Source organism: Aristolochia californica, unplaced genomic scaffold (assembly GCF_029961685.1).
Source record: "Aristolochia californica isolate CCGP_79_NKW_82.1479 unplaced genomic scaffold, dmAriCali1.0.hap1 SCAF_9, whole genome shotgun sequence".
Lineage (NCBI taxonomy): Eukaryota > Viridiplantae > Streptophyta > Magnoliopsida > Piperales > Aristolochiaceae > Aristolochia > Aristolochia californica.
The window spans coordinates 30,991,939-31,010,333 of record NW_027182290.1 but is presented as its reverse complement, the minus strand read 5'-3'; the positions used below and the strand labels follow the sequence as shown (position 1 = coordinate 31,010,333).

General features: G+C 35.5%; 1 protein-coding gene and 1 non-coding gene across 4 annotated transcripts; both read left to right on the top strand.

The window, feature by feature from the left end:
• The first annotated feature begins 7,245 nt into the window (after positions 1 to 7,245).
• LOC137941012 (uncharacterized) lies at positions 7,246 to 17,624 on the top strand. 3 transcript variants are annotated; one of them, XM_068786212.1, is made up of 12 exons: positions 7,246 to 7,464; positions 8,439 to 8,644; positions 10,402 to 10,463; positions 10,907 to 11,043; positions 13,169 to 13,227; positions 14,117 to 14,140; positions 14,272 to 14,354; positions 14,475 to 14,539; positions 15,009 to 15,058; positions 16,408 to 16,509; positions 16,792 to 16,851; positions 17,361 to 17,624. In XM_068786212.1, the coding sequence occupies exons 3-12, from the start codon at positions 10,444 to 10,446 to the stop codon at positions 17,469 to 17,471; spliced, it is 711 nt and encodes a 236-aa protein (XP_068642313.1). In that variant the 5' UTR covers positions 7,246 to 7,464; positions 8,439 to 8,644; positions 10,402 to 10,443; the 3' UTR covers positions 17,472 to 17,624. The 3 variants fall into 3 exon arrangements, with proteins under 3 accessions (XP_068642313.1, XP_068642312.1, XP_068642311.1); XM_068786211.1 differs by having other exon boundaries at positions 8,435 to 8,644; XM_068786210.1 differs by lacking the exon at positions 8,439 to 8,644.
• Positions 15,224 to 15,341, top strand: LOC137942275 (U6atac minor spliceosomal RNA). Its single transcript, XR_011110519.1, has one exon. It is a non-coding gene; the product is annotated as a U6atac minor spliceosomal RNA (small nuclear RNA).
• Positions 17,625 to 18,395: the final 771 nt, after the last annotated feature.

The window sequence follows — 18,395 nt, the reverse complement described above, 5'->3', positions numbered from 1 at the left end:
CTAACACTGGAAATTGTTTTCCGGTGCACATAAACTCGTCCACACTAACACCAAATTTGAAGTTGAAGTTCATGTAGATTATTGAAATGAATTTGAAGTTGAAGTTCAAATTTTAAGTTTGTTGACTAACTCCCCCTAAGTTATCGTTACGGTGGGCATCGGTCGGGTTTTTGGGGGATAGCCCAAAAACCCTAGGTTTGGGTTTATGATTTCACCTGCCAGGGTGCAAAAAAAATGTGTCGAGTTTCATTTTAGTAATGGATTTTTCTAAACTTCACCCGAATCTGACCCACATACTACATAGATATATAAAACGGAGTTGAGATGATTTGGGTTCACTGGAATGGGGTAGGGATGGGTTGGGTTTAAATCGGGTTTACGGGAATAGGACGGAAACGAGCCCCTACTCCGCTTATTTAGTGTGGCAATTGCCAAAGGATTAGGATTCATCATCTCTCCTCTCATTTGCTTATTAGTGGAAACACTCTTTTGATAATGACTTTTAAAAAATGGCAGCATCTTAGGTCAACTACTCGGTGGAACTTAGTTGAGCAAAACTCAATCAAACCATCAGTTGGCATTTAGCGATAAAATCCAATTTTCACAAATCCCTTGGCATATACTAAGAATGGTATAAACATTACTACTTCTCATTTATTGCGGTATTATTCATCAAACGATATTTTATATAAATAAAAAAATATCCTGGTAGCAAAATAATATTTTTTCATCAACATGCATTTAAGTTCTCTTAGCAACTCGAGCAAAGATATATAAAATCGTCTGAAACATCATCCACTTTGCTTAATGTTATTATATCCGACATACACTTTCTTCAAATAATATATATAATAAGTTTTAATTTTCCTTGTCGATCTCTATCTTAATTATTGTCTCGTTGCTTTTAGTATCATTAACATTTTTAATGTAATTACAAATACCGACTTAAACGACATAGTAAAAAAAAGTTGGGAAATGTAAAACCGAAGGATTTCAAAGAATTTTTTTTTATGTATTCTTCTCCGTTTAGGAGGCTATTTATAAGACTTTACATAATGATTTTAGGTCTAATTTAGATCCTAAAATCAAGGAACATAATCACAGATCGATGGAAACAATTATTTTCCTATAATTATGCTAATCTAATTTACATACATTCTATTACAATCTGCACACACTCCCCCTCAAGTTGGTGCATAAATATCGGTCATGCCTAATTTGTCAATTATACCATGAAATGCCTTCCCTGATACTGCCTTCGTGAGCATATCAGCCAGATGACTATCAGATTGAATAAAAGGGAATTGTATAATTTTTGCATCGAGGTTCTCCTTGATGAAATGACGATCAACTTCAACATGTTTAGTGCAATCATGTTGAACTGGATTTTGTGTAATTGTGATGGTTGTCTTGTTATCACAATGGAGATTCATAGGTTTGGCGTATTCAATCCTTAAGTCCCTCAGCATATTCCTTATCCATAACAACTCGCATACACCGTGAGTCATGCCTCAAAATTTAGCTTCAACACTTGATCTTTATACTACCTACTTTTTTTTGTTTTTCCAAGAGATAAGATTCCTTTCCACAAAAGTAAAGTAACCCGACGTAGATCTTCTGGTTGTCTGATCACCTGGCCAATCAGAATTTGTATATCCTTCGATTTTAAGAATACTATTTTTTGAGAATAACAAACCTTTTCCTGGGGCACTATTTGAGTAACTCAATATTCGATAGATTGCTTCCATATGTTTTTCACTTGGTGCATGCATGAACTGACTCACAACACTCATTGCATGTGCTACAGCGGGTGTTGTGTGTGATAGGTAGATTAATCTTTAAACTAATTGTTGATAATGCCATTTGTCTGCTGGGATTTGATCTGGAAGAATTCCGAGCCTATGATTCATTTTCATATGCGTCTCTATAGGTTTACAGTCAAACATTCCGGTTTCGGCTATAAGATCCAACACATATTTTTGTCATTAAAGGAAAACTCCATATTTCGATCTTGCAACCTCAATTCCCAAAAAATATTTAAGTTGTCCGAGATCCTTCATTTCAAAATTAGTAGCCAAATACTCATATAAAGCTTGTATTACACATGGGTTATCTCCTGTTGTGACCATATCATCAACATATACAATTAAAGTTGTTACTTTTCCTTTTTTGTGTTTTATAAACAAAATATGATCTGGGTTACTTTTTTTATATCCAAACTCCTTCATTGTAGCCGAGAATCTCCCAAATCATGCTCTAAGTGATTGTTTCAGCCCGTATAGTGACTTCTTCAATTTACAGACTTCACCTTGACACAAATAACCACTTTTACCTCTGTGTGGTAGCTCTATGTAGACTTTATCTTCTAAGTCTCCATTGAGGAATGTATTTTTAACATCAATTTGTTACAGAGGCCAGTCTCGATTTGTTGCTATAGATATAAGAATACGAATTGTATTGATCTTAGCTACTGGTGCAAAAATATTTTGATAGTCAATCCCATACCTTTGCGTATATCCCTTTGCAACTAGCCGAGCTTTATATTTGTCAATACTTCCATCCGGTTTGAGTTTCAATGTGAATACCCATTGACATCCAATTGTCTTTACTCCTTTAGGTTTGGAAACAAGTTCTCAAGTGACATTATTTTGTAGAGTTTTCATCTCTTAGTTCATCGTCTTTTTCCATTTTGGATAAGCTAATGCATCCTACACATTACTAGGAATAAAAAACCTGAATAATTGATCAACAGTAAATGCATACGATTTAGTCAACCTATGGGAGGACATGTAGTTGTTGATTGAGTTTTGGCTTGAAGATCAGGTTCATACTGTGTTTTTCGAACTCCCTTATTCAATCTTTGTGGATATCTATGGGGTATATTTTATGTAGGAAGACATATTTCATTAGACTCATCAAACGCATGATTCATATTTACCTGAGGAGGTATATTCTGGGTTGATTATTCAGTTGTTGGTGCAAAACGGGGCAACTCTGAGGGTTCTTCAGGATAAATTACTGAATCACAGTTTTGTTGCACATCGTGACACTTGAAAAATTCGTTCACCGCTTATAACTCAATAAACTCAGTACCTCCGCTATTTTCTTGTTGAATATTCTCTTTACTTAACTCTCCCCCTAAAGAGATTTCCAAGAGACTCCCCATGAATAATAAGGTACTAATTCATGGAAGGAGACATCTAGAGTTACATGGAGTTTTTAGATGTGTAGATCATAACACTGATATCCTTTTTGAAATTAAGAATAGCCAACAAAAACACATTGCTTGGCATATATATTAAGTTTATTTCGCAAGGTTTTTGGGATATGAACATATGTGGTACACCCAAAAATCCGAGGTTCAAGATTCGGAAGACGGGGAATTGAAATCAGGCATTGCAGTTTGCGCTGAGGAGTTTGAAAATCTAGTACTCAAGAAGGTGTTCAGTTGATGAGGGAGGCAACAAATTTGACAGCTTCACCCCAATAAAATTGAGGCATGTCCATGCCAAAAAGAGAGGCACACACTACTTCTAAAAGTTGTCTATTCTTCCTTTTTGCCAACCCATTTTATTGGGGAGTATAGGTGCAAGAGGTTTGATGACGAATTCTATTATTGGACAGAAAATTCTCGAGATAAGCATTGACAAACTCAGTTCTATTGTCAGATTGCAAAACACAAGTCTGTTTTTGGTATTAAGTATGTATTATTGTGTGGAATTTTTGAAATGCTAGACACACGTCACGTTTTTTTATAAGCAGAGATACCCAAGTCATTCTAGTGCATTCTAGTGTATGTTACAAAGTAACGAGCTCTATAAATAGAGGGAACTTTGGCTGGACCCCAAACATCAAAATGAGTAACTTCAAAAGGTTTAAAACTTTTATTCAAACTCGATAAATAAGAGATATGGTGGCACTTAGCTAATTCATAGGTGTCACAATGAAAAATTCAAATAATTCAAACCTGGAAAAAGTTGTGGTTACAATTTCTTAAGATAACCAAAGGAAAAATGGCCTAATCATCGATGTCATAATCATATAGTTGTTTGAGCATTATCTTCACTGCTAGCTTGATTTGTTCTGCTGATTTTCGATCCCCCATTATCTGTCAACTCCAAATAGTAGAGTTTGCCCCGTCTAGCACCATAACCAAGAATCTTCCGAGTTGGAATATCCTGAAATACACTAAATGATGGCCAAAAGGTTACAATACAAGCAAGAGTGGAAGTAATTTGGCTAACAGACAAAATATTATATTTAAGAGATGGAACCACAAGGACAATTTATAATGTAAGATTATTAGATAATATAACAGATCCTTCCCCAATAATAGGAGAGGTACTACCATTGGCTGTTGAAATAACAGATTGTGGAGAAGGTAAGATAGATTATAACTAACTGAGATCCCTTGTCATGTGATCGGATGCACTTGTATCAATAATCCAAGTTTTATTCTTATAATTTACAGATAATACTAATGTTTTACTGAGAATACTTGGATGGGCAATATTTGTCATAGGTAGCTGCTGATTATCTTTCGTGGATGTCACCATAGCTTTCCCAGCAATCTTTTTACGGTTTTTTTTAGATAAATCACACCACTTCGGATAACCAATAATCTCATAACAATGTTATTGCGAATGTCCTTTTTTCTTCGCAATGAGTGCATACCCGGTTGTAACCTTTTTCAGAGGATTGAATGTTTCCAGATGATTGAATGTTTCGACTACTTGATGATCCTTGTCGATTTTGGTTGACCAACATAGCCGAGTTCTCTGAGATTGGATGATAGCTCTCCATCGTTTGTCTTTGTTGATATTTTCGTCTAACATATGCGTATGTACTCTCCAAATTAAGTTTGGGGTCTCTTCGCAAGATTTATCCACGAACTTGTTCAAACTCAGAGTCAAGTCTACTGAGAAAAATATGAACTTGAAGCCTAGCCATTGCAGAGTGCAACTGGATTAGCCCTTCGACTGTTCCTTCTTGAGATATAGTTCTATGATCGATCTCCTGGAAAATAGCAACCAATTCATTGTAGTACGTGGATAATGGTCTACCATTTTGTTTGGTAGAAAAAAATCTTTGGTTCAACTCAAATATGTAGGTTTCATCTGATCCATCATAAAAAGGTTTTTGATATTGCTTCCCATATTTCCTTGGCAGTGGAGAGGCGAATAAATCGCTGCATTAGCAATGGACTCATGGAGTCAATAAGCCAACTTTTGACTCTTTGATTTTCAGTAATCCATGCTCCAAGATTGGGATCTCCATATGCTGGTTTTCTCGTTTCGCCGATGAGATATCCAACTTTGTTGCGAGCGCCATGAGTTGGGACTATAATGAATAATTGGTCTCATCAAGGATGATTCCAGTTGGAAATGCAGAATTGTCTTGGTAGACGTTAATCTTTGGTGATGGGATAAGTTCGGTTGAGGCCCCTGTACTGGTGGCCATCAATTTCTGTCACTGGATTATCTAGAATAATATCAATCACAACTTCGTTCAGTTTGGAATTTTGGTTCGGTCTTGTCTTATCCAGTTTGGTTTAGTATGGTTCGGTCCAATTCTAATCCGATTCGGTTATGGTTTGGTTCGGGTGCAGTTCAGATCTACTAAGTTGACCCTCGTTTTGGGTCGGTTCGGTCGACAAAGAAATAAAGGAATAGTAGTTTCTAAGTTAAAAAAAATTCACCTTTCTTCTTCGATAGCGGCAAGGAGCGTCAGCTTCCTTTGGTGACGGCGGTGGTCGATAGTGATAACGGGTGTGGTGGTGCGGTCATCGACAATCATCGGCGCTCGTCTACAACGAGGTTTCAGCTACGGGACCGTCGATAGTTGCAAAGGAAAAAAAATAGAGTTCATCGGTTTCTTTTGGGGACAATTTTTTTTCGGCTACCTCCTTGGGCGACGTCGGCGATTGCACGAGCACTTAGCTCTGATCTTTGGTGATAAGAAGGAGAAGAGAATTCTTCCGCTCTGATAAGAAGGATTTAAAAAAAATGTGTTCGATGTATTATTCTGCGTTTATGAGACTATTTATAAGACATTACATACTGATTTTAGGTCTAATTTTAGGTCTAATTTAGATCCTAAAATCAAGGAACAAAATCATAGATGGAAACAATTAGTTTTTTACAATTATGTTAATCTAATTTACATACATTCCATTATAGTCTGCACACAAAACTTACGGGGGGGGGTTAGTCAACTTGACGCAGGAGATGAACTTCCGCCCTTGAAAAAGTTGTAAATTAGTAAAATCCCTTGAAAATTTGAAATCAAATAGCTAAGTCCTATAAAATACATGAAGATTTATCCAATAAACAAGGAAGCAAGGCACAAAATAGAAGGGGCTAAGATGGTTTCAGGTTTTGCGATACTTAGAGTTGTGACTCGATCCAAGTCCGATTGAAGGGGATTCAACCAAAATAGAAGGGACGGTTCGACCTCCAACTAGACCAATTCTCATTAAAATCCGAGTTAACTTGATCGAATCACTAGTAATATTCAGTAACTAAATTTATCAACACTCAAAATGTGGTGTATCAACTGAATTTAACAACATTATTTGATTACAATAGACAATGGCATTTTATAATGGACATGAATAAGGCTATTCTACTTTATGTATTGGGTGGATGAAATGGACTAAAAGATATCCACTCATACAAAGGATCATTTCGAATCTATCTTGGAAATAATTATTTGTTATAGCTTTATTTTGTGAATATATGCAAGTTGAGGATTCCATTGAATTGACTTTTCATGAGGGCCTTTGCTAACGACATAAAAATTAATACTTATATTCACTTGTGTATCTAATGTAGTTAGGAGACGTTATTAAATAATAAATTTATGTTATTTAAAAATATATTCATAAAAAGGGGTTGAAAGAGTTCGATATTTGTTTAATATATTATTTAATTTATTGTTTAAAAATATTTAATCAATTTAAGGTTAATTTAATCAATTTATTTTTGTTAAGGTATATTAAGAGTAGTATTTTATTTATCCATTGAAATCTAATCATATAGCTGTTATTAAAAAAATGGCATTTATTTTATATAATAAATATATTATTTCAATATGATTATATTTGGAAATGTGCTCATTTGGCATTTGTATTTACATTTTACAATTATTTTGAAATAAATACAAATCTAAATATAGAATATTTTCAAAACAGCTGCCGTTTCGGCTGGCTTGCGAAACCGCTTTTCGTTTCTGCTGGCTTGTGTACTGTGTTCAAGTATACTCGTCAGGCACTGGGAGCAAATTCTCGACGCGTTCTCTCATTTCTCAGGCCTGGATTGAAGCACAAGCGAAGAAGAGAGCAAGGGACTGCGTGAAGAGGACTACGAGGGAGGAATCCAAACCCTAGTTCTCTCTTCGCTAGCTCTTCCAGCTTCTCTTTTGTAGGGAACCGGAATCGGATATCCTCCTCGAGTCGTCGAGATGGTCAGTGCCTCCAGGAGATCTCAACGCTTCTGTTTTATAAGTCACACTGTAAAATGCTGTACATGCGTGATTTCTGTTTCTTAATTCGATCGGTTTGGCGTTCTGTATCGACTCCGTGTTCTCAAATTGGAATTTCTGGTGAAGTTTAATGATCGGGGACGGTCTTGTGTAACATCCTCCTAAGAAATGATATTTTAAGAAAAACTCACATCGCATTCAGTTTTTGTGTTTACTATATGTCTCAAATTGTAAGAGCTTCCTCGGCAGAGGATCGTCTATGTTTTCTATTCTTGGTTTTTTAGTAGTTGTCCAAAATTCAGAGTTCGAATCGTTTTCTGAGGCATTAGAGTGTGATTTTTAATCAAAGCAGTGTCTATTGGTTCTGGTTTTCTGCTTTTGAAAACTCAGATTCAAGCTTCGACAATATGTGCTTTTCAGCCACTCGTATTCTTCTTTTCAGTTGTGTTATTTTCGTTGTTGTTGTCCCACTAGTTGTGTTATTTTTTTAATTTTTTTGTTTTATTTTGTTGTTGTTGTTGTTGCCTTCTTTCCCTTGGTTCAACTATGCTAGTGATTTTCATGCACATCTCTAGTTGTTTACCAATTTCTGTGCCATAGTTTACCTCTCCTCGCTAAGACCACATAATTTTGCCATATATATATATTTATATATATAATCTCTGAAGCTATCACTTTTTCTTCTGTCCTTCGTTTTTCTTTGTAGTGTATATTCCACGGGGACGGATTTTGGATTTATGATAAGTTCAGACTTGAGTTCGATTGTACTGTTATGAAAATGGGAGGTCTTACCACTCACTGTTTTTTAGGTTCTGATAGTGCTTAGTGATCAATATTTTTCCACTGTTTCAGGAAAGACATACTTAAGATTGATTTCTCACAAATTTTAAGGTTATGATGGAAGTTAGCATAAAAGTTACTGTGGCTAGTACTAAAAAGTTTACTGGTCTAGGTAGAACTCTCAAAACACACAACTAGAAGTGGTTTAACGTGCTTCTACAGTTCCAAGGAGAAAGCTTGGGATAATCTTTTCACAGGCAACATCGAGAAGACTCTTGTTTTAGACCACCATGATTGGAATTAAACTTGTTTTTTGTTGGAAGACATCTCGAAGTGGCATCAAAGTAAATACTTCCACCACATCAAGAAGGTGGCAAATGAGGTAATTTAAAGGTCTTCTCATAGGGATGACGTAAGGGTGTAATTAAAGAAGATGATGTATGTCTATTTATGTCTTTTATTTTGCAAAGCTTGTAGCCCTAAAATCATTGTAGTTATTATAAACCTCATTCCATAACTATAAATAGAGGTTTAAGACATGTGATAGATCATTAAGTCTCCCCTCTTCTCTTTCAAATTCGTCCCTAGAATTGTCTCCTCTCCCAAGCTCTCTCTCTCTCCATCTCTCTAGCCGAGTTCTCTCTTCTTTCTCTCTTCTCCATTATTCTCCTCCTTTTCTTCCTCTCCTCTTTCACTACATTGGTCGAGGACCTTGTAATGGAATCCTAAATTCAACACTTTTACCTCATTTTACCATGAACCTATGGTTCTTGGAAGTTTTGGTAGCTTGTAGATTAATCTGATTTTTTCTCATATTATAAAGACAAGTGAAACATGGATTTAGATTTGTACTGTCACTGGAACAGCTTTTTGCTTATTATTATTGTCGTCGTCGTTGTTGTTGTTATTGTATTTTAGGGATAATGAATATATACGGGAGTCAAATCGAAACATACAAATGAAATCTTTTCAAAACTCTTTTGAAGACAAAAGTCTATCACATATGATTCCTGTTAACTTTACAAACAGCACTTACACAAGGGCTTGATCACGTGCAATTGAGTTGGAACTGAAATAAGTTTTAACTTTGTTTTTTCCAAGAGAAGAGTGTAAAAGTCAAAATCCTGTTTCCTTCTATCATGATTCTCTCTTCTCACTTCTTATCTTCTTTTCCTTTGAATCAGAATTCACGTTTTTCTTTAATTTTGAAATCTTTGGCGTTTTCTTGATTTTCATTTCTGTGAAAGGAGAACTTACCTTTACCAGAGAATTAAGCAATCTGGTAAGATTAAGATATTTATTAGATCTAAACTCTAGTCCAGGGCTTGGTCCATAACGTGTCAAATCAAAATTTAATGATGCAGCTGTCAACGATGTATTATTTACTAGAAGAAGTTATAAGTTGTAAACATCTACAATTTGTTTGCTTATTTAGTATCACCATTTTGGGTGGCTGTTATGATCATTATTTTACTTTTTTCTTTTTTTTTGGGTTTGAAACAGTTTTTCCAAAGCTATCACAGGAAGGCAAGCCTTCAATTTTGAAAGTATTGTTGTCATTTTTAGAATTTTTCAGAGGCTATAAATGGTTGTTATCAGTTCAACAGGTGCTATTAATTTTTTAGGAGCATGGCAAGAATTTGTATTATTTATTGTCATCGGTTCCAAAAAAAGAAAGTGAACACAATTTTTGTAGTTAATATTAATATAAATATGAATATTATGTCAACATTAATATAAATATGAATATTATGTCAACATTAATATTCTACTCAACTAATATATACTGAATTTGCCTTTATATGTGTATCGAGAGCCTCGTTGTTATGTTCTTGAAAATGATATTATCTTTGAACAGACATTTTGCATCTGTTTTATACATGCTCTCTGCTGAGGCTTCTTTCCAATCTAGTGTTCCTGTCATCGCAGGGTTCATATGTGCTCAAAGACAGATAATTTGCTTCATTATGTTATCCTTTATTTTGTTTTTCAATAAAGAGCATCTGGATTTGGTGATGCAGTTATAACATGGGTTTTGTGCATGTCTTAGTTGACATAAACCGAATTGTGATCAAATAGAGTGCTCTCTCTCTCTGTCTTTTTCACTTTGTTTCTTGTTGCTGTTCATTGTGTGGACAGCATAAATTGGGAAGGGGACATCGGGACAAGGTTCAGCAGTTCATGGCTATAACTGGGGCAAGGTAAATATTGTAGCTGGTGTCTTATTCTCTTCTGTGTACACATTTATTGTTTTTTAGCTTGATGATCCCATCATAAGAGAAACATAGTCTCCTCAGCTGACGTACAACTAATAGTTGGTTTAGGCATTTATATTATGTTGGATGTTTCATATTAGTGAAGGAGGCTTAAGTGGCTCCAACATTTAATACTCTCTATAAGCAATTTTATTTGATGTCCATATAGGCATGATCAAATCTTGGATCTCTTCATAAAAAGTTCTTTATTGTGTCTGTATTTTATGTTCTTCTGGATGATTAGTATTCTTGTTGTTGCCTGTCGCTTAATTATCATTAATTTTCTGGTATGCAATGTTCTTCCCCTTTCTATTCAAGGATTTTTCCCTGAACATGTGTTGATCATTTGACACATCTTGTGCACCATTCCTTTGATGTTATTTCTGCAGTGAAAAGGTTGCTCTTCAAGCACTAAAGGCAAGTGATTGGCATCTAGAAGGGGCTTTCGATATCTTCTACAGCCAGCCCCAGATTCGCACCGTGACTGATTCTAGACATCTTGAGGAGCTCTACAATAGATATAAAGGTGCTCTGTACACTACTATAGGGAATGCTTCATGCGTGTGTGTCTGTATAAATGTTTCATGCTTTCAATATTTAATCCAAATATGCACATGAAGTGGTAATAACCTGTAATTATTACGTATTTGGCAATGTAGGGACAATTACTATTCTATATCCTTATTTGTGTTGAAAAATGAGCTGAGCCGTAAGTAACTATAATAAGAAGAACCTTTTCAAAAAAAAAAACAAAACTATAATGAGAAAGAATGTATGTGTGTGTGGCTTTTAGTATTTCACCTGAATGTGTGCATAACTGGTAGTGACCTGTAGTTCTTACATATGTGGACAATTTAGCAACAATTGCTTTGAAATAGTTTATTTGTGTTGAAAAATGAGCTGTAAGAAATTATAACGAGAAATATCTTATTCTTGACTGCTGCAAATGGTGAAATTCCTCTGAAATAGACTGTGGTGCACCCCTGCGCCCCTCTGGGTGTCTCCTCCACGTTATGGATGAAATCAATTCCTTTGCAAACTCCTCCTCCATAGTTTGGTTTCATCCCCACAACATGGCTGCTGAGTCCCTGTCTAAAAAAAGGAGTCTGCCTCTCAGAATTATCTCTCTTTGATAGCTTTCCCCTTAATTGGTCTATATGACTTGCACTTCTGTAGTTCTAACTTTTCTCGTTTTTTGGTTGCTGTTTGTCTTTGATGTTCCATTTCTTGTGGTGTCCCTAGCCCCGTTTTCTCGCTCTCTAATAAAATTTCTCACTGTTCTAAAAAATGTGACCCCTGAATCAACATTTTGTTTGGCATTCTTTGTCCCTCATCTGCTTGTATTGCTTTAGCCTTGTAAGATGTTGGAACACCTCTGTGATGTCCATGCCTCCAGAAATTTAGATGTGGACTGCATTGTTGGAGCTTTCCTTCTTTGGGAGGTCATACAGGATCCTTTTGTGCCAAATGGATGATCATAACTATTTGACCATAAGAAGCCCCTGGCAAGCACATGAGATCTATTTATTGTTGGATCAGAGGTTTCCAGTGGCCTTACAGTTGCTCACATTTCATTGCCCCTCTCATCTGCCCATATAATCTTGATGAGTGGGTTTAAGAAACATTGGTGTTTTAATTAGTCAATGAATTCAAATTGAAGTAGGTGTAGGATGGAGGTAGAAAATTAGATGGTAGGTACTGATGCTTTCTTGGAGTTGAAAAATTGGAAAAGAAAAAGGATGGTAGGCATTGATACTGTATTTGAGTAAAAAAATGGAAACTCAGTGGATGTTTAAATCCAGATGAAATGAAGGATTAATACTCACCAAAAGGTGGAGTTCCTGTCAAGCTTGTTATTAAGGATCGTCTTTACAACAAAGAAGTCCTTGCCAGGTTGCTTACTAGTTACGATAAAAAAAAGTCTACTCTCTAGTGAACTGGTCAATTTATCCATATTAATCAACTCAAGCTGGATGTGCCTTGCCCTGCTGATGTGGCAGCACTTTGTATCAATGCCATTGAAGAGCAAAACAAAAAAGCGTTAGATACTAAAATTAGGAGGAATTTCCCTCTTTTGTTCGCATCCCTCATTGATCTCTAAGTCTGCATTTTTTTGGTTTTTCCTGATATTCCAACTAAAAACAGTTTCAAGATTCCCCGGCCTTACTCCATGCTATTCCTAATTCAGTAGGAAGGAGATATGATAACATGGAGACTTGTGCATGTGTAAAGAGTTGTTTACTTGAGTTGAGGAAAAACCAAACTGCAAAATAGAGAGTGAAAATATCAATGCAGGTGTTGTTAGTTCATCGGGTTTGAACTTTATCTCCGACTCTCCGTTATTCTAGCTTCGCAGCAGTGTGGTTATAATTGCAGTTGGCAGAAACTTAAATAGATCATTTGAATGGTTGATGGTACCATTGTGTCACAGAACTGAGATATATCAGGCTCCACAAAATTGGGCACTCTACCTAGTTTTGTCTGCTTGAGGTTTCTGTATTCTATGAGATTTAACCTACCATAACCCATAGCAATCATCAAAATCACAATACATGAAACAACTAAAGAAATTTTGGGTGTGTGTTTCTCTCTTTTAAGAGTTCTTCCCTTCTTTGAATTTCTGATACTTATATTGTTCTATTTTTTGACAGATCCTTATGTTGATATGATAATGGCTGATGGTATCACACTTCTTTGCAATGACCTGCAGGTAGTTTGTTAGTTTCCTTTACACCTCGTAGGAGAAGATAAATGAATTATTCTGGTGCTCTTCAAATACACTTAGCAGTTCTCTTGAGGTTTTGGTTGAGGTCTACTGGGTACAGATTGTAAATTAACTTTTTATACTCTCTTGTTAAAGCTCCAAAATTATTAAAAAGGAAGTTGAGGGACGAGATTGGAACATGAATAACCTAGCTACTACTGTCTCAACTCTAAGAAGTTACTTGTTTTCCAGTTTCAATAGGACTTGAATCTATTGGTGTTGTTTGTAGGCTGCAGTAACTAGCACAGTAGAAGAGAGAAACATAAAAACTGAGAAACTATTCTTCGGACAATAAAAAGAGAAATAAGGTAGCAGCAGCAACTAAAAAAACAACTTTTATTGACTTTTCTGACAGATAAAAGATGCAACAGATCCTACTACTTACACTCTAGAAGGGAATTTCTTATTTGAAAGTCTTTCTCAAACTTTCTGAAATTACATCACCATAAAAGAACTTTCCTTGAACTGAACTTTCTAATTGAATTTTTATAATGGAACTACTAGCTATGGTAAGGAATTCTAGAAGCTATGTAAGAAGGAAACTGCTAATTGTAGATTTACCATAAAAAAACGGAAAAGACTTACGTAGTATAATTTTTCCTAAAATAAGCTTTCTTAATAGGTTGCTGATTATTCTGAAAATAAGAGTAATGTGAGAGAAAAACTTCTGCTGAAACTTCAATATCCTCCTTTCCTTCTTCCTTTTACATACTTTCAACTGTTTTGGATGGTTTTATCTTTTGTCATATTCTTTAGCAATTTCTTCCACTAAGCCATTCACGAGTACACTAATTGCTTTTGCGGCTTAATTTTTTATCTACTTGGTCCTTGACAGGTGGATCCTGGAGATATTGTTACGGTATGCTATGTTACCTTTTGTTAGAGAACTATTTTTATTGGTTCTTTGGAAGACTATTTAAGATATTTTTAGCTGAAATTATTCTTGTGGACCTGTTGGAATATTAATTTGTGATGATGCCTTTGCAATAGTTGGTTCTTTCCTGGCATATGAAGGCTGCCACCATGTGCGAATATTCTCGACAGGAATTTATCAGTGGATTGCAGGCATTGGGGTGAGAAGTTTAAACTGCTTTTTCTTCTCATTTCTTTTTCTTTTTTTTCTTGGAGTGGTAGGTATTTCTTGATGTTTCTATGAGGGAGAGACTTGAACTGAGACTAAGCATATGTGGCAGGGTAGATTCACTCGAGAAGTTTCGAGAAAGAATACAGTTTATGCGCAATGAGCTACAAGATGAACGTACGTGTTGTATATTTATTTCCAGGAAAGCATACCTTGTTCAGTGTCTTATTAAGAAATGATTCACTGTGTTGACATTTGTCTTGTCAAGATAACTTGTCTTTCCAGGAAGGAGTAGATCATCAATATCTTGTTCTTATGGTCTCCCCTCCTTAGCTGGCTTTATTTGCTGTTTCTTGGCTTTTTGGCCTTAATGAAATCAAAGATTTCAGGAAAAAAAAAAAAGTTTTTCATTTTTATTGGATGAATAGTTCCTTTGCCTTTGCCTATGCATTTCCCAAAAGAAGAAAATTATTGCATTTGCACTATAAAAATCAATCTGAACATGTATTACTGTATCTTGAGCCATTGTATAACATTGTCTGGATTTGTTGTTGTTTTGCTTACACTATCAGTCGGTGTGGTCGTTATTTAACCTTTTTAACTTTTGGTGTCCTGAAACTGACATCTTACTACTGTATGTCCTCAGAAAAATTTAGGGAAATATACAACTTTGCATTTGGCTGGGCTAAAGAAAAGGTACTCATGATTCATGATTGAGATCTAATTCACCCATTTATTAATGTTATTATAGTTATTATTGTTCTTTGATATTTATTATTTATTATTATTACTGAAAATAGTTGCAGTTCTTGGTCATGCATTTGAAGTTGTCAAACTAAAAGAAAACAAGTTTGATCATTTAAGATATTTGACAGTTGACATCTCCCTTGACTGGGATGGAAACATGCTTTGGCCTTGTGTGTTACCACACACATGTTTAAGGTTATTCACCTCTAAGTGGATCTTGCCAAAATTTTAGCAAAAGCCATTTAAAGAAGGATATTTGGAATTTATAATTTTTTGAAAGGCAGAGTGTATGAAATACTTGCAAGTCAATTTTGTTCCTTTTAGCCATTCAGAAAAAAATTCCCTTTTCAAACAACAAACTTTTGTTCATCTTTTTAAAATATGGTTTTAAGTTTTTCTGTAAATGGCAAACTTTACTTTGTTGTGGAGGTACTATTTGAGTGTGAATAACTTTGCATATTCTGCTCATAAAGTTAAAGAGATTTTACTTGATTTTTTAAAAGTTTTAATTGCTTCGTTTTTGGCATTAAGGGAAATAACAAACAATTTTCCTTCCCTCAACCAAGTGTGTTAGTGGAATAATCCTATATAGGTTAAAGTTTGGGAAAATATATGGTTGTTTGTCTGGGAAAAGGCTTTGTTTATGCTAATCATTTTGGGATGGACCTGAACCCCACTTTAAGATAGTATCAAAGTAGGGTGTATGTTCTGTTGTACCTAGTTTGTGCCCTGTTTAAGCTGTCCATGTCTCAGGCCTATTGTTTGTTTGCTCAGGCTTGGACATGAGGAGAGTAGGTCACCTTTGGTTACTCAAGTTGTTATATGAAATTAGCCACAGACGTTGAACATCTAAATGGTTTGTGATTTACCAAGTTATGAGAATCTAAAATTTTCTGTGATCCATGATAACTTTACCACATGGGGAGATCTATCATCTACCCAGCAGACTCTTATTGGGCTTTAAATCCATTTTGAAGCCACGAAGCAATCGTGCAAATTGTTTTCCTTTCTCAGAATTTAGGCTTAAGAAATCTGATGTAGCAATGATACCAGTCTTCCTTTCAGACAGTATAGTTGAGCTCTTTTATGCTATTTGGCATGATCTTCTTCAACTCAGGTTTCACATGTTCATCAAATAAAGAACTTCACATTTCTGTAAACAGGGAAATTTTTTATACCATGAATCTATATACAGCTTCTGCAAGTTGCTTTGAAACTTAGTTTCAAATGGAATTTCTTTTCTCTCTCATCTGTACACACTGAATTTACATATAGGTAACTAATGTGATGTTATACAGGGCCAGAAGTCCTTGGCACTGGATACAGCAATTGGCATGTGGCAGTTACTGTTTGCTGAAAAGCATTGGCCTTTGGTGGATCATTGGTGCCATTTTTTGCAGGTAGAGCCATAAACGTAAACTGGTTTATTTAGCTAATTTTCTCTTCATGCAATGCTTGTTTCTCTTAGTGTTCCTAAATTTTGATGGTAAGCTGAGACCACATTTTAGTGTGACCACGTATGCCTTTTCTTAGTCAAGGAACAACCCATTATGTCTTACAAAAATAAGGAAATGCCTTCACAGGGATAACCATGCTTTTATATTTCCCATTCAATTCTTTCATTTGGTTTGATTTTTTATTTTTATTTTTATTTTTTTGTGACATTATGGTCCTTGATCTAGGCGAGGCACAACAAAGCAATCTCGAGGGATACCTGGTCTCAGTTACTGGAGTTCGCGAAGGTCAGATTTCCTTTACATGTCCTTGTAAATGTTTTTAAGTTTGCACTGAAATACTACCTGAATAAGATCTGATGGTGGTCTTTAAGATGTCCTACTTTGGATATCCTTTGTCCTAGTTAGTAATTAATCCGCATAACGATGTTTAATCCAAAGTTATGCACAAATTACTTCTCCAAGTAACTGGGTAATGTTGCGAAATGAATCCCATGGCCAAGGCAGTTGGCCAATTGTTGGCTATTGGGGTGTTTTGAGTGAGTTGCTCGTCATCCCAGATATTTGGTTGGGCTTAGAGTAAGTTGCCTGTTCAACTGAGTGATATTAGGAAATTTGGTATTTAAGACGTGCTCCGTTCAGGAAGTTGAAAAAATCTTTGCCCTTTGGAGACGGTTCCTCACAGGTACATGTTACTCTTAATTTTTTCTGGTTAAATAGTCTCTTGCTCGGCACATAAACGTATGAGATGGCTGTATAAATCAGATACTGATGTTAATGCTCTTAACCTCGTGCAGACAGTTGACTCTGCATTGTCCAATTATGATGCGGAGGGTGCATGGCCATACCTAATTGATGAGTTTGTGGAGTACTTGGTGGAGAATGGGATTGTCCAAAAAACTACTTGAAAGTGCTGAAAAGATAGACCAGAATTATCTCCAGGCGAGTCTGTTACAGGTGTGATCGTGTTCGCCAATTTCCATAAAAAAACATGTTTATATTTGCGTCTTTGGACGTCAGAGTCAAATGTTTAGTAAGGAAATAATTATTGAACATCACAAGTTTCACTCTTGGGACCATATAAAATGTTTAGTAAGGGGGTTAGTCCAAAATGAATTAGACATGAATTACTTTCGCATTACTCAGTTAATTCAATTAGGCCCTTAGTCCACAATGATCTCCTCTTCATTTGAATAATGTCAGGTAATAAACGGGAAAATTAGGTTTCATACTTATTTTGTGAATCATTCACATGAATACATGAATCGTGTGTGGGATATATCTCTCTCACCTCCTCCCCCCTCGTTCCCGTGAATGAAAAAAATTCAAAAAATTTCTTCCCGAATTTTCTCCCGCTCGGCCTTCTTCCCCTGATTTTTTTCCCTCTATCTTCTCCCTTTCAACCTCCCTCTCTTCCCTCTCTCGGCCTCTCTCTCTTTTTAACGTTCCCTCCATCTTCTCCCTCTCGGCTTCCCTCTCTTCTCTCTCTCGACTTCCTCCCTCTCGGCTTCCTTGTCTTCTCTGTCTCGGCCTCCCTCTTTTTTTGGTGTACTGTCATAGCGTCGATTTCGTCGTTGTTGCCCATTGGCCCGTTGTAGTCTCTCACCATTATCGATGTTGAGGAAGACAATGCACGCCGTAAACTATCGTCATAAAAATAATAATTTATTTTTTTATTTATAAAATAATTATTTTTATTTATTCAATATATTCAATTTATAATTACTGTATTAAATTAGTAATTTAATAGTCATAATTAAAATATTGTGAAAATAAATATTTAATAAATTATTTTGGATTAATTATCTTATTACTATAATTAATTAAACCAA

Excerpts from the sequence above, each read along its gene's own strand:
- LOC137941012 (XM_068786210.1), top strand. Across the intron at positions 14,141-14,271 it reads ATCCTGGAGATATTGTTACG|TTGGTTCTTTCCTGGCATAT; the intron begins GTATGCTATGTT and ends CCTTTGCAATAG. Across the intron at positions 14,355-14,474 it reads AGTGGATTGCAGGCATTGGG|GGTAGATTCACTCGAGAAGT; the intron begins GTGAGAAGTTTA and ends CATATGTGGCAG.